This window comes from Mercenaria mercenaria, unplaced genomic scaffold (assembly GCF_021730395.1).
Source record: "Mercenaria mercenaria strain notata unplaced genomic scaffold, MADL_Memer_1 contig_3757, whole genome shotgun sequence".
NCBI classification, from domain to species: domain Eukaryota; kingdom Metazoa; phylum Mollusca; class Bivalvia; order Venerida; family Veneridae; genus Mercenaria; species Mercenaria mercenaria.
Genome location: NW_026461927.1, coordinates 35,760 through 50,771, shown reverse-complemented (window position 1 = coordinate 50,771; position 15,012 = coordinate 35,760). Strand labels below are relative to the sequence as shown.

The 15,012-nt window shown below is 34.1% G+C and overlaps 1 protein-coding gene across 1 annotated transcript in view; it reads right to left on the bottom strand.

Annotated features, from left to right (window-relative positions):
* The window catches only part of LOC128553376 (GDP-L-fucose synthase-like), a gene marked incomplete at its 5' end in the record, with an annotated part of 54,813 nt that overhangs the window by 8,259 nt on the left and 31,542 nt on the right, over nt 1-15,012 (bottom strand). Inside the window, one exon of the mRNA XM_053534515.1 lies at nt 169-302. Within this exon, the coding sequence (XP_053390490.1) occupies nt 169-302 (134 nt within the window). The remainder of the gene's footprint in view (nt 1-168; nt 303-15,012) is intronic.

The following is a 15,012-nucleotide window of genomic DNA, read 5'->3' as shown; positions in this document are numbered from 1 at the left end:
AAACTTTAATTTTTTAGGCACTTGCATGAGAACTACAAATTACTGTTTTGGAATTTTGTAAATTAACCATTTATATAGGAGTCAATCTATATTTTTTCTCAAATAATCTTTCATTGTATGTAAATCTTTTATCATATATCTTAAATAGCATGTGTAACACGAACTTACGTTGTGCCATATATGTTTTGTGTATTAATCCAGGTAAAACATGACCATCATCAACGCTGAAGTAATCGTTTGGTCCAAATACATTCGTGGAAATAATAGCAGTGAACATGTGACCATAGTCCTGATGAAAGCCCCTTTAAATATGGAAAAAATAGCAAAAGCAGAATATTTAGGCTAAGGCCCTTAAGAGATACTGGATTTAATTCGTCGAATTTATAGCTTTCTGCCGCTAGGACATTGTGTTTTTGCATTCATTACCGGGTATTGTCAAGCATATTTAAATTTTATAGCCTGTATTTTTAAAGCTTATTAACGTTTCCCATGTTGTTCAACCGTCTGCAAAGGATAGATTACGTTCGAAAATGATTTTATTTGGTCTATACAACAAAATATTGTTTGTGTCTTACGTACTATGCCTGTTGTTAACATTTAACATAGAGGGTAATCATCTGGCGTGCAAGGCATTATCCTACCACAAGCCGTTTAAACTTTACCGAATCTTAACACAACAGGTACACATGGACTATTTGAGCTAGTCATATAGCTCGCTATATATGATATAAAAATCTTAGAAATGATACACATACTTTTACACGACAGTTGAAAATTTAATACATATCTTACGAGGAAGGGAATTGAGCGTTGGCAGAGGTAATAGGGTAAGCCAACTTCGGAGCTGTATGTATAGATCTATCTTTCTGTATGAGGGGTGTATGGTGGTCCTCTTGAAAATTCTTAAATTTGTGCATGCCAAATCCTTAGTTCTAAAAGGATTGCTAAGAATGTAACGATATATTGAAATTCACTGTATAATTAGTCCGGCAATACGAGTAGTCTATCATAGGCCTGTTTTACGATACAGATATAATAGAATAAAAATAGGAACATTGAATGAAAACTTTCAGAAAATCAGTGTTAAATATAGTTAATAAACAAATTCATCTTTTATAAAAGCTTTGTAACTTGAAAGCGAAATTTCAAGAGCTTTCCATGTGTTGGAACATTGATTTGTTTTTGTCACATGAATGCTGACTTATGGTACTCAGTTTGTATCGCTATATGTACGGTATCGTTGCTTCTGTATCCCAATATAAATTGTATCGTGAAACTAGCCTTTCGTTAGGATTAAAGACTGAAAGTTAAGCGGTCAGTTAGTTAGTTAGATTTATATTATGTCATATTATCCTTGTAAAAAAGGATGTTTGAGAAGGGATTTTGTTAAATGGCCAGACCCTTTTAGGAAGTGGTTCCATCGATGATTGTTTCAAATATCAAGTGCCAAATACTAGTTAGCTTTTCAGGATGAAATTATCTATATAGTTTTATCAATATGATAGAAAAATTTATTCACTCACAACAAAAAGTGGTGCTCTCCTCCCCATCCCCTGCTCGTATGCCTATGTATTTAGTATATGTTACTGATCATACATTGAAATCTTTAATACTGCCAGTTAAAATGGCGCTCGCCTTCATCATCAGTGTTTAATAGTTCAAAAATATAAAAGGAAATGCTGATCTTCCTTAATTATGAAGAGATACTCTTCATTATTAAGGAAGAGCAGCATTTCACACACACACACACACACACACACACACACACACACACAGATATATATATATATATATATTTCAAAATGGCCGCCTCAAATTATGCTATTTTCCATTTTCTTACCAATCAAATTTCTGTAAAATGTACTCAATGCACTTTTGTTTCTTGGACTCCTATATTATTGAAATTATTTAATTATCAGCGAAGTGATTGCGGTTGGTTTGAACAATATTTTATTCATATATATTTACAACATGAAACGTTACATAGTTACAGCATGAAGGATTGAGTAGAAAGCCAAGCTTATTTGAAACTCTCTCCTTGCGTAATTTGGTATTTTAATTCGGTAACATTTTAACTGCACAATAAACAGTATTGTATGTAGACCGGTTAGACATAAAATGAAGGAAAATAAATATACGTGTATTCATTTAGTATTTAAAGCAAATGTAAAGACAAAAATATATCTATGAGATCGTACAGGAAAAAAGGACAGATAAGCAAGAAGCAAGAAAAGATAGGTTGTAGTGGTCACTTTAGAGCACTCTGTGATGTTTGACGGACTTATATCTTACTCATAAAGGGTCTGAATTAAGAAATTAATAAATTCTTGGACCCCTATATTATTGAAATTATTTAATTATCAGCGAAGTGATTGCGCGTATTACATGATATAAGTCAATATATGTGTTTGTTATTATCAGTATCTATCTATTTGATTTAATAAGAAGGGAGATGATTACAAAATGTGAGAGAAATATCCAGATATTTTAGAATATGATATACTATGCTTTATTCTAAAACTTTAGACTTTAATGAAATAAATAGCGCGATAGGTATTTCAACAACAACACGTATTATGTATAGTTTTTTTATCTCATCAACGTTTCGGCTAACGCCTTCATCAGGATAATACACATACAAATATAAACAACGGACGTGACGTAAAACTGATAACGTAACGTCAAATGGCGGGAAAACGTTAATCAAAATATCAAAATGCAAATACATATAATTATATACATATAATTAGTACAAGGTACTATCCCGGATATGAAAATACCCAAAATTTCCTATAGAAAGATTACATAAAAAAGCGGCGATAGGAAAAAACGGAATAGTACCCAGAGTATATGTGTAAATGTACAACTGCACATGCATAATATTCATGAATTTAATCTATTGTAAATAGCAGTTTTGAATTTAATCCTTCCGGACTTTTTGTTTTTAGTTTATGGATCCAGAAAGTTTCTTTACAGAGACGGTCAATATTATTTTTCACAATATCAATCGGCATAAATGAGAAGTCATTCATACAATGATTATTTGCATTAAAGTGTGTAGCAACATTGGAAGAGAATGCAGAGTCAATGAAATTACATATATCAAATTTGTGGCTGTTCATACGTTTGGAAACAGGTTGCATAGTTTGTCCAACATACTGCATGTTGCACTTTTTGCATGTTATTAAGTACACTACGTTTTTAGTTTGACAGTTCATGTTGTGACGTAAATTGAATGTCTCCTTTGTAACGTGACTCGTAAATGATGTCCCAGTATTAATACGCGGGCAATGTGAACAACGGTTTCTTTTACAACTTTCAGATGCACAAATGTTCGTACTGTTAGTCGTAAACTCTGAGCTTATCAAAAAGTCTTGCAGATTCTTAGGCCGATTATACGCTACAGTAGGTTTGTACGTATTATGCACAAAATTAACACCTTTGTTATTTGATAACTTCAAAAGATCCCAGTATTTATTAATTGAACGGCCAATATTTGGTAACGACGGATTATATACCACTGTGAATGGGAGTACATTTTTCTTGTCTCTGGTTGAGGAATTTAGTGCGTCACTTTGTGTCATATGTGATACTTTTTCAAAAGCTGCATCTATCACAGATTTAGGATAATATCTGTCTAAAAAGAAGTCACGTAATTCATGAAGTGATGAATCAAATGAATCGTCGTCCGATATAATTCTCCTATAACGTTTGGCCTGGCTGTAAGGAATTCCGTCCTTGCACATTTTCGGATGACATGAAGTGTAGTCGAGATACTGATGGTTGCTTGTTTCTTTCACATAAATATCTGTTTCAATTTGAAGCGAATCGCTTTTCGATACTTGAACATCCAAGAAGGAAACGGATTTATTCGATATGGTGTGAGTAAACTTAATATTCGGATGGAAACTATTTATTTCATTGATGAATGAATGCAGCTCGTCAAGCGAATGATCCCATATCATAAACACATCATCAAGAAACCTTAACCACAGTGTTGGTTTGATGTCCCGAGTTTGGAAGAAGTCATGTTCAAACTTGCCCATGAACAGGGAAGCATAGGTTGGTGCCATAGAACTACCCATGGCCGTGTTTAATTCTTTTCTTTTTTTTTTATGAAATAAATAGTAAATACCGGAGTGTAATTTTAAGATACATTGTTGTTATCATTCTTAAATGTTCATTTTGCGGTATTATACTTTAATCAAATGACGGCAATCTCAGAGCAATGCATGACTGACTGGCTAAAAGGCATTTCTTTACCTGTCAAAGCTGGACGTTGACTTTCAAATCACTTTTCCATCACGTATGTTTGAAACCCTTCAGGTGACATACAATTATTTCAGACAAGGTAGCAATAAATCTGGTTTACCGAAGACTACTGGTTCTACTAAGGCATCTGCCCATGCCTATAATGGTGGGCGAATGGGAGTTCCTTAACTATTCAAAGCAGTAAAATGCCATATTCCTAAATTGTGCTGGTTTGACATAAACCCTAGAACAAAATAAAACTTCATGGCCCAGTTCTGGAAGACAATCTTATGTTGTACATATATGTTTAAAGTTTTACACAGCGCAGAAGACTCGTGTGCCCTTCTGGCCATTATTTTGGGCATAGGCGGGAACCTGGTAGAACCGCTGACCTTCCGTAAGCAGGCTGGATGACTAACATGATAACCAAAGCAGATTGTCAAATATAAAACATTACTGTAGTATAAAATTTACATTTCTGTCCAATGTATTGGGTTATTCAGTGAATCATGAGTTTATGAACAATCTTAAAAATAAGGTTCTACATTTCCCTTGCTATTCTTGCATTAATTGTTCCAGTTTTTATTACAAGTAGTAAATTATTTACATATAACTGGATATTCAGTTGGTATGTCAATCACATCCTTTAAAAATATAATAGAAGTTCAACATTAACTGGAACAAGATGAATGAAATATGATTAAAAAGAGGACAAATGGCGTTAAATTTTGGATATAAAAATGTTAAACTCGATAATGCTCAGCCAGAGTCATTTTTAACTAGAAATGATAATATCTATACATAGGTGATTTCAAGGTGATACGTTTAAAACTAATAGATTTATTAAGTATTAAGAAAAAAAACATGTTTACTGATAGTCGGTGCACACCGCGCAACGTTATTAACTTCAGTTTCCGCAAATGTCATAACGCCGTTTTTACTCTTTTTGGAAGTAATTCCCACTGTGGGCAATACACTTCTTGCGGTGTTTTACTCATTTATCCATTTCTGAAAGATTTCAACGAACCTTTCTTCCTTAAACGATCTATTAAATGCATTCACTGTGCGTCTGATGTCACGGTCACGTTCAAACTTTATTCCACACATATAAGATTTCAACTGTGAAAAATATGAAAACTCCAAATCTTGAGAATATGCCGGGTGTCCCTAAATAGCTAATTCAAATTCTGTATATGATGCCAAATTGGAAGGAGCATTGTAATGATGATAAACTACATTTTCTAGATCGTCTGCCATCGATGGACGATTTTTCCGTATTGCATGCATCAGATCACCACCTAAATTGAAAATAACCAAAATTAGTAACATATTACATTCAATAAATGTTTTGACTGTGATGATGTGTTATTTTTATTACTATCATCATTAATTAATACTCTTATCATTATTATGATTATTACTAAAAAGATACCTTCGAATTGATTGGTTTCCCCTTCGGCACAGCATATCATGAACACCATGTACATTACTTTATCCATTGACTTCTACGCTTTAGCATTCTTGGGTTGCGTCACGGGAGTTTTCAACACGATCGATTCTGGCTTTATATTAAAAAAAAAACGTTACATCCATGCTAATGACTTCGCCCAAAAAGCGTTCATCTCTGCGATACCGCAACAATAACTTGCGTGATGCATTTACACGGTTGATATTATCTTCAGTTATCAGCAAACGAGGCACCTATCTTGCTGATATACGGTTCATTTGTAAACTGTCCGACATAATTGTGTGAGCCGCAAATTTTTCAAGCCCAACTTTCGACGCCACCTCGCAAACTGTCTAACGTCTGTCCTGGTCAATTACCTTTTTAACATTTTTTTCTATGACAGCCGTGCTATTTTTATTATGTCACCGTCTCTTTTAATCAATCGTCTAACCTTCCTTTAAACGTTTGTGCCACGTAAAGACAAGTGTCCTGAAAACATTTGCCTGACGTTGAGAACTTAATATCATTTCTAGTTTTGTCTGCGAAGGAGTCATACCGCGATCTATACAACGATTTATTAATACATTAGTAAAACCTATCTTAAGCAGCCAATCAAGGGAGTATGAAAAAATGACTGCTTAATGCAGGTTATTTAGTCTGTGTGAATAGCAAAATAACTTCAGCAGAATAGCAGACCAGCAGAATAGAAGAATAGCAGAATAACTCCAGCAGAATAGCAGAATAGCAGAACAGCATAATAACTCCGGACGAATAACAGAATAGCAGAACAGAAGAACAACTCCAGCAGAATATCAGAATAGCAGAATAACTCCAGCAGAATGGCAGAATAACAGAAAAGCATAATAACTCCAGCCCTATATTAGAAAAAGCAGAACAGCAGAATACTTCCAGCGGAATAAAAGAATAACAGAATAACACCAGCAGAGCAGCAGAACAGCAGATTAACTCCAGCAGAATAACAGAATAGCAGAAAAGCAGAATGACTCCTGCAGAATAGTAGAATAGCAAAAAAGCAGAATAACTCCAGCAGAATAACAAAATAGCAGAATAGAAGAATAACTCCAGCAGAATGTCAGAATAGCAAAACAGCAGAATAACTCCAGCAGAATAATAAAATAGCAGAACAGCAGAATAATTCCAGCAGAATAGCAGACAGCAGAATAACTCCAGCAAAATAACAGAATAGCAGAATGACTCCTGTAGAATAGTAGAATAGCAAAAAAGCAGAATAACTCCAGCAGAATAACAGAATAGCAGAATAGAAGAATAACTCCAGCGGAATGTCAGAATAGCAAAACATCAGAATCAGAACATCAGAACATCAGAACTCCAGCAGAATAAGAGAATAGCAGAATAATTCCAGCAGAATAGTAGAGAAGAACAGCAGAATAACTCCAGCAGAATAGAAGAATTTCTCCAGCAGTATAGCAGCATAGCAGAATAATTCCAGCAGAATAGCAGAATAACTCCAGCAGAATAGCAAAATAACTCAAACAGAATAACAGAATAGCAGAATAACTCCAGAAGCATTGCAGAAAATCTTCAGCAGAATAGAAGAATATTTCCAGCAGTATAGCAGCATAGCAGAATAATTCCAGCAGAATAGCAGAATAACTCCAGGAGAATAGCATAGTAACTCAAGCTGAAAGCAGAATGGCAGAATAACTCCAGCAGAATAGCAGAATAACACCAGCAGCATAGCAAAATAACTCTAGCAGAATAGCAGACTAACTCCAGCAGAATAGCAGAATAACTTATGCAGATAGCAGAATAGCAGAATAACTCCAGCAGTATTACAGATTAGCAGAGCAATATATAAAAAGTAAAAAAGTCTGAATGTTTTGATTTAGACTCGCATCTGCATACCAATAATCATCAGCGCTTAAGACTATTTTTGCAACATGAGTTATTATTCTGCATTTCTGCTATTCCGCCATTCTGCTGGAGTTATTTTGCTATTCTACTATTTTGCAGGAGTTATTCTGCTATTCTGTTTCTCTTTTATTCTGCTGGAGTTATTCTGATGTTCTGCTATTCTGCTAAAGTTAAATTGCTTTTGCGCCATTCGGCTGGAGTTATTCCGCTATTCTGCTGGAGTAATTCTGCTATACTGCTGTTCTGCCATTCTGCTGGATTTATTTTCCTATTCCGCCATTCTGCTGGAGTTTTTCTGCTTATCTACAAGTGTTCTTTTGCTATTCTACTTGAGTTATTCTGCTGTTCTGCTATTTTGCTTGAATTATTCCGCTATCCTGTGATTCTTCCATTATGCTGGAGTCATTCTGCTATTCTGCAATTCTACTAGAGTTATTCTGCTATTCTGCTGAAGTTATTCTGCTGTTCTGCTATTCTGTGATTTTTTCATTATGCCGGAGTTTTTCTGCTATTCTGCTATTCTGTAAATCTGCTGGAGTTACTCTGCTGTTCTGCTATGCTGTTGGAGCTATTCTTTTATTCTGTTATTCTGCTGGAAGTATTCCGCTATTCTGTTATTCCGCTTGAGTTACTTTACTGTTCGGTGATTCTTCTGGGTTATTCTGCTATTCTACTGGATTTATTCTGCTATTCTGCTGTTCTGTCATTCTGATGGAGTTGTTCTGCTATTCCGCCATTCTGCTGGAGTTTTTCTGTTATTCTGCCGGAGTTATTCTGCTGTTCTGCTATTCTGTGATTTTTTCATTATGCCGGAGTTTTTCTGCTATTCTGCTATTCTGTAAATCTGCTGGAGTTACTCTGCTGTTCTGCTATGCTGTTGGAGCTATTCTGTTATTCTGTTACTCTGCTGGAGTTATTCTGCTGTTCTTTTTTTCTGCTATTCTGCTGGAGTTATTCTGCTTTTCTGTTATTCTGCTGGAAGTATTCCGCTATTCTGTTATTCCGCTTGAGTTACTTTACTGTTCGGTGATTCTTCTGGGTTATTCTGCTATTCTACTGGATTTATTCTGCTATTCTGCTGTTCTGTCATTCTGATGGAGTTGTTCTGCTATTCCGCCATTCTGCTGGAGTTTTTCTGTTATTCTGCCGGAGTTATTTTGCTGTTCTGCTATTCTGCTGGAATCATTCCGCTACTCTGCTTTTCTGCGATTCTGCTGGAGATATTCTGCCATTTTGCTAGTCTGTTATTCTGCTGTTATTCTGCTGAAGTTACTCTGCTGTTATGCTATTCTGCTGGAGTTATACTGCTATTGTGCAAATCTGTTATTCTGCTGTTCTGCTATTCTGCTTGTGTTAGTCTGCTATTCTGCTATTCAGCTAACTTCACACAGACGATTATTTATAGAATTGATAACCATTTCTGGAAATAAGACACTGACTGCTTAAGAAAGGTTTGCTGTTTAATGGAGGTGACCCCTAAAGCTGGTTTAATGTAATTGTTTCACAGCGAACTTATATGACGTCGTCTATTATTTATAAAATACTCAAATATTGCTCAAATGATATGACAGATTTTTAACTTTAACTTCTATAGTCCTTTTGAATCTTATTTATTTCTTCCGGGGTAGAATTGACATTTTCATTGCAGATATGTGCATATTCTGATCCGTTTCAATGTGGTAGTCAAGAAGCTATTCATTGTTAATGTTAGTACATTCAGTGTTACCTCAAATGAAAATGATGTATCAAATGCAGAACCAGTTTTAGTTCCTTGAAAACCTAAAAGCCAATAGTGTGTTCTTTAAATTATGTTTACACTTAGTTCCATTATTTGCAGAATTGTGTGTACCTTATGTTGTTACGTTTGTCAGTCGCGTCAGGTGGTCTGTTTTGCGGTAAACTTTGTAGCAAGATTGAAATTATCAAGTAGATGACCTCTACAGCTTTTGTGGTGGATATGTCAAAATGTCAAGGGCACAGGGGCTTGAACATTGAATACATTATCAGCCTATTAAATTGAGAACCACTTGACTCACACCCTTCAAACTTGGAAGCATTTTTAGAGATATCAAGTAGAAGACTCTATCCTTCGAAACCGTTACTGTTCAATAACTACTTGACAAAAAGCCTTTTTACTGGCAAGATTTGGCTTAGAAAGTAAATGATTTCTATTGTTTATGAGGTCAGTAGATCAAACATCAAGACTACAGGGGCCACAAGCTTGAACACGGCTTTTGCCCAATAATGTTAGAACCACATGACCCCGAACCATCAACTCTGGCAGCACGATCGGGCTTGTAAAATAAATGACCGCTACTGTGTTTTGGATCTGTAGGCCAAAAGTCATGTTTACAGGGACTTGAACGGTGAAAACAATTTCTGCTCAATAACTTGAGAACCGCTTGAACTTGACAGCATGATCTATTGTTTAGGGGTCAGTAAGTCAATGTCGAGATAACATGGACCTGAACCTTCAAAACAGTGTCTGCATAACTATAAAGAGAACCTCTTTACCTAAAACATTCAAACCTGATAGCATGATTGCCCTTATAAAGTAGATGACCCAAATTGTTTCGAGGCTTTATAGATAAAAAGGTAAGGTCAAGAATCTTTGACCAAGAATCTTCAAACTTGATAGCATGATCGGGCTTATGAAGTAGATGACCCGTTAGATAATCAATGGTCAAGGTAACAGAGGTTTGACCCTTGAACACTGTTTCCCTTCTGTAACTAAGAATGACTTTGCCCAGTATCTTCAAAATCTAAAATTATCATTCATTATCATTGTTTCGGGTATTATTTGTTCATATCATTTATATTAAGAAGATTGTGACAAAGTGTATAGATACATTACAATTAGGGTCTAAGAAATGTTATAGCATAAGTGTACATCAAATGAAATGCAAACAAATGCTATTTGTTAATTTCTGTTTGTTTTTTCAAAAGATTACGTTTAAGAAAATGTTCCTGTCTTCATACTCATGGATTTCAGGTCAGACTTGTTAATAATTACTTGCAAAAGTTAGCATTAGCATTACTCAGTTTTGTCATAATAATGCATCAAATTGAATTAGCATTACATAGGATACATTAGCATTAGCATTACTTTTTGTGAATCATTGCATGTTATAATCGCTATTTGTTTGTTTTTCATTTAAGGTAGTTCTGCACGTTTGGATCGATTTTTTTCTACAATGTAGAATTTGATTAAACTTGGATTTTTCAAAACTTCAGAATATACCTACAAAAATTCGGGAAAAAAAACGTTAGGGTCGTGTGCTTGATTTTTGCTAGACTGATTTGAAAAAAAAATGGACCTCTCGCAATTTTTCATAATGGGAGCCTATGGGAAAATCATAACTTTCATAATATTTTCGCCAATAGAAATTTTTGTACAATGTAGATTTTGATGAAACGTCTCACAGCTATAAATCAAGACATGACCCAAAAAAGTTTCATTACTTGATTGCATGATGTTTCAATGTTTAATCCACTGCACACTGAGTAATGTTTACTAAAAAGACTTCATTAGCTTTAGCTAATCATTACTACCAGCCTGTTTCAGATTGAACTTGGTAATGTCGAAAAAAGCTAATGTTATTCCTTGTGCGATGACCAGAATCAGGCAGTAAACCTTACTAGTGCTTAAAGGTAATTGAATGTTTGTTTTGTAAAACGTGAAATATGGTTATCATACTTTATTGAAAAAGAACTCAATCTTTTTGTCAGCCAGTCAAATATGATTTTTGTTTGGCCATTACTGGTCCTTAGACTAGTTTCGATGACTATATGGATGTGCTTTTCCAATAGTTCATCCGAAGTTTGTGTCCGCTTTGTTACTTCCAATGGCGGATTTTGATATAACTTGATAAATATACTACCCACAATTAATGACCCACAGTGTGCAAGACCTTGACATGTACCTCAAAGGTCAAGGATATAAACCAAAGTACTCCGATTCATATGAAGAAAAAGCAAAACAAATCAAACCGTTTGGATTTCGCATAAAATCTTCTATAATGAAATTGACTTTAAATTCGATGGTATTAAAGAAAATTCAATTCCAGATACATCACCATGGACCCTCCATGCCCCTACAGTTCTTTTCGATTTGAAAACTGCCTTTAGAAAGTCTGAAACAAACCTCGAAATATTCAAGTCCAAATATCGTGAAATCAAGACAACTTACAAGGACTATTTTGCAATTTACACAGACGATTCAAAAGATGAATCAAAGGTTGGCTGTGCTGCTGTCACCCTCCTTCGTCAATCAGAATTACGTTTGCCAAATAATGCAATAATATTTTCAGCCGAGGCCAAAGCTATTGATTTAGCTCTAAATGTTATATAAAAAATAGTGAAGAAAAATGTATTATCTTTTCCGACTCGCTTTCTGTTTTACAGTCAATTCATAACCGAAATATGGAAAATCCATTCATTCAAAATATTCTTCTCAGGGTTTATGAACTATCTTTAGAAAAGTCTATCATATTTTGTTGGATTCCCAGTCATGTTGGTACTCATGGAAACGTGTATGCTGATATTGCAGCAAAGAAATCCCTTTCATTATCACAATCTAATTTGAAATAACCACATACCGAATTTAGGACCAATATAAACAAATACATTTTATCTAAATGGCAATCGTCATGGAACAATGCTTCATTCAATAAACTTCATGATATCAAATATACTCTAGAAGAATGGCAAGGGAACAGATATGTCCGCAGGGAGGAAGTTATTCTTTCTCGCTGCCGACTAGGTCATACCCGTTTGACTCATTCTTATCTTTTGAATAAAGAAGATCAACCCGAATGTGTACCATGTCAAACACCGCTAACTATTAAACATATTTTTGATCGACTCCGTGGACTTTGCTGCACAACGCAGTGCATATTATGACGTTCAATTTTTCAGTCGGAAATATTTTATCGTTTTAAAGCAGATAAGAATATATCAAAAGATCTAACATTTCATATTTTTATTTACATCTTGCAATATTATTATGTTTGCAACTGATATTTTAACGCATACGTATATGCATTTTTCAAAACTGATTTTAAATATGCTTTACATTTTTACATGGATATTTTTAGAGGTATGTTTTACATTATTCATAGTGTTCTTTACATTTTTACATGGATGTTTTTAGGTATGCTTTACATGTTTACATCAATGTTTATGTTTACAGTTGGCGTTTGCAATATGACTTCTTCTCGGCGATATATGACCATATTGTGTCTATTTGCCGTAAAATCCAACTCACTCACTACCATACTTGGCGGTCAAATATATCTATATCTACTTAACCACTGTCACTGTTGGCATCATATTTCGCACGGGGACGTGTTTTTACACAAGGGTAGGTACCGTGAAGTTCAAGGTTTCTTAATAGAATCACTTGTGTTTTTGATTTGCATTTAACATATTCCCTCATTTTTATATGATCAGAGTTTTAGCTCACTTGAGCACAAACTGCTTGATGTTTGCTGTTTTGTCTGCATCCATCCATTGTCAACAATTTGACTTTTAACACCCAACAAGTTTGACTATAAATAAATGAAACTTGGACTTGGTCAGAATGTTTTCCTCAATTAATTCTTAATCAAATTTGATAATAGATCATCCTTGTTAAACAATTTAGGTCACTAGATGACATAAAAAAAACGATAATTACTCTGCAGGCCACATTTTTTTACTGCATTTGCTTAAAACATAGTCAAAATATTGGCCTTTTTAAAGTTTTATTCAAGTTTGACACTTGGTCATGTGGAGTCAAAAACTCGGTCACTAGGTCAAGTCATTTGAAAAAAGTATTTTATTAGATCTACATGACTACTGGTCAAAATGTTTGTCTTGATCAAATCTATAGATATCTACGGTAAATCATAGAAATATCTTCTTGACTTTTTATATGCATTTTTACTCCAGCTTCATTAATTCTAGGTCAACTTCAAAACTTGATTCTGTAGAGACTAAACTATGTCACTAGGTCAAATCATTGAAAAAGCTTGTAAACGATATGAAGGTTGCATTTTCTACAGAATATTAATGTAACTGATCAGAATGATTGTAGTTATAAACTCTTTGATTAGATTTAGCGTGGGTTATTTTCAGGCTTGTTTATTTTTTTATTAAATTACAACGTTTTGCAGCAACTTAGGTCGTCATGGCCCTCTTGTTATTGTATAAGATACAAAAATGAGCTCATATAACATTCTTGGAAAATATTGATACTTTGATACATTTAAATGTGTTATAATGTAGGGGAACAATTCGATCCTCATTTCATTTAATTTGTATTGTATAGTGAAAAAGTTGAGGTCACCGTGTTTCTAAGGGATTTATTAAGAACAAAATAATTATGTAAATAGCTGGTGAATTTTTGTATTTTTTGTTGTTTTTTTTTTGTTTTAATTGATATTTTCTAGATAATACAAAGTGCTTTCTTGAATTTTTTTTTATTTCAATTATAACTTATCATTATATGTATCAATCAGGAAAATATCAAAACCAAACTTGATCTACTTTAATAGATATTTGAAATTACCTATCCCTACACCATTGTAAATCTTGCGTAAAATTTAGGCAAATATCAGCCAAAAATAAGAGTGATTTTATGTTTCGCAAAAAGTAGAATGTATTAGGTTAAATGGTACATTATTAGCCATATTTTAACTATTTAGCCTTAATTTTTGGCAACACATTTGGCAAAACTTTTGTTAGAAAGCAATATTCGAAGAAACATTTTTCAAAATGGCGAATATTCTAAAGAAACCGCTGGTAATTCCTTAATTCAGGAAATAAATAAGACAGAAAGTGTTTTTTTCTAGGTTTATTTTTTAGTGGGACCACATCATTTTCACAGAAATTATTTAGTTATATTTTAAATGAGTGAAAAAGGCAAAAACTAACACCGTCTTCAAAAATTCATACAATAATCTAACGTATACGGATACTGCATAGATACAATTCTAATAAGAAAACAGCAACATATAGTCATTAGCTTTGACAGGACTTATATGGAATTTAGCTCTGGTTGAGTAAAGAAATAAACAAGTATGTAGAATAGATAACAATTATTTTAATTGGCAACGTCTGTGTCAAGAAAATGCCCTGACATTTATTGCTGTTACTTCGTATCAATTTTGCCCACATTGTGGGAGTCATATGTGGCATAATATAACTAAATTTAGTTCTTTTCAGACAGTGGTGGCTGGAATCATGTTTTTGCATGAGCAATTGAGACTGTATATTCATTTCCGACGCCAATCAAGTAAACCTGAATTGTCGATGTTTTATTTTAAATCTATATGTAAAGGACTGCAATGGTGGTGGCCATGAAGACTGGTGCAGGGATGATAATAATGTTGGGAATGGAAACTGTTACAATCAAACCAAGTCTGCTAGTATTCTTC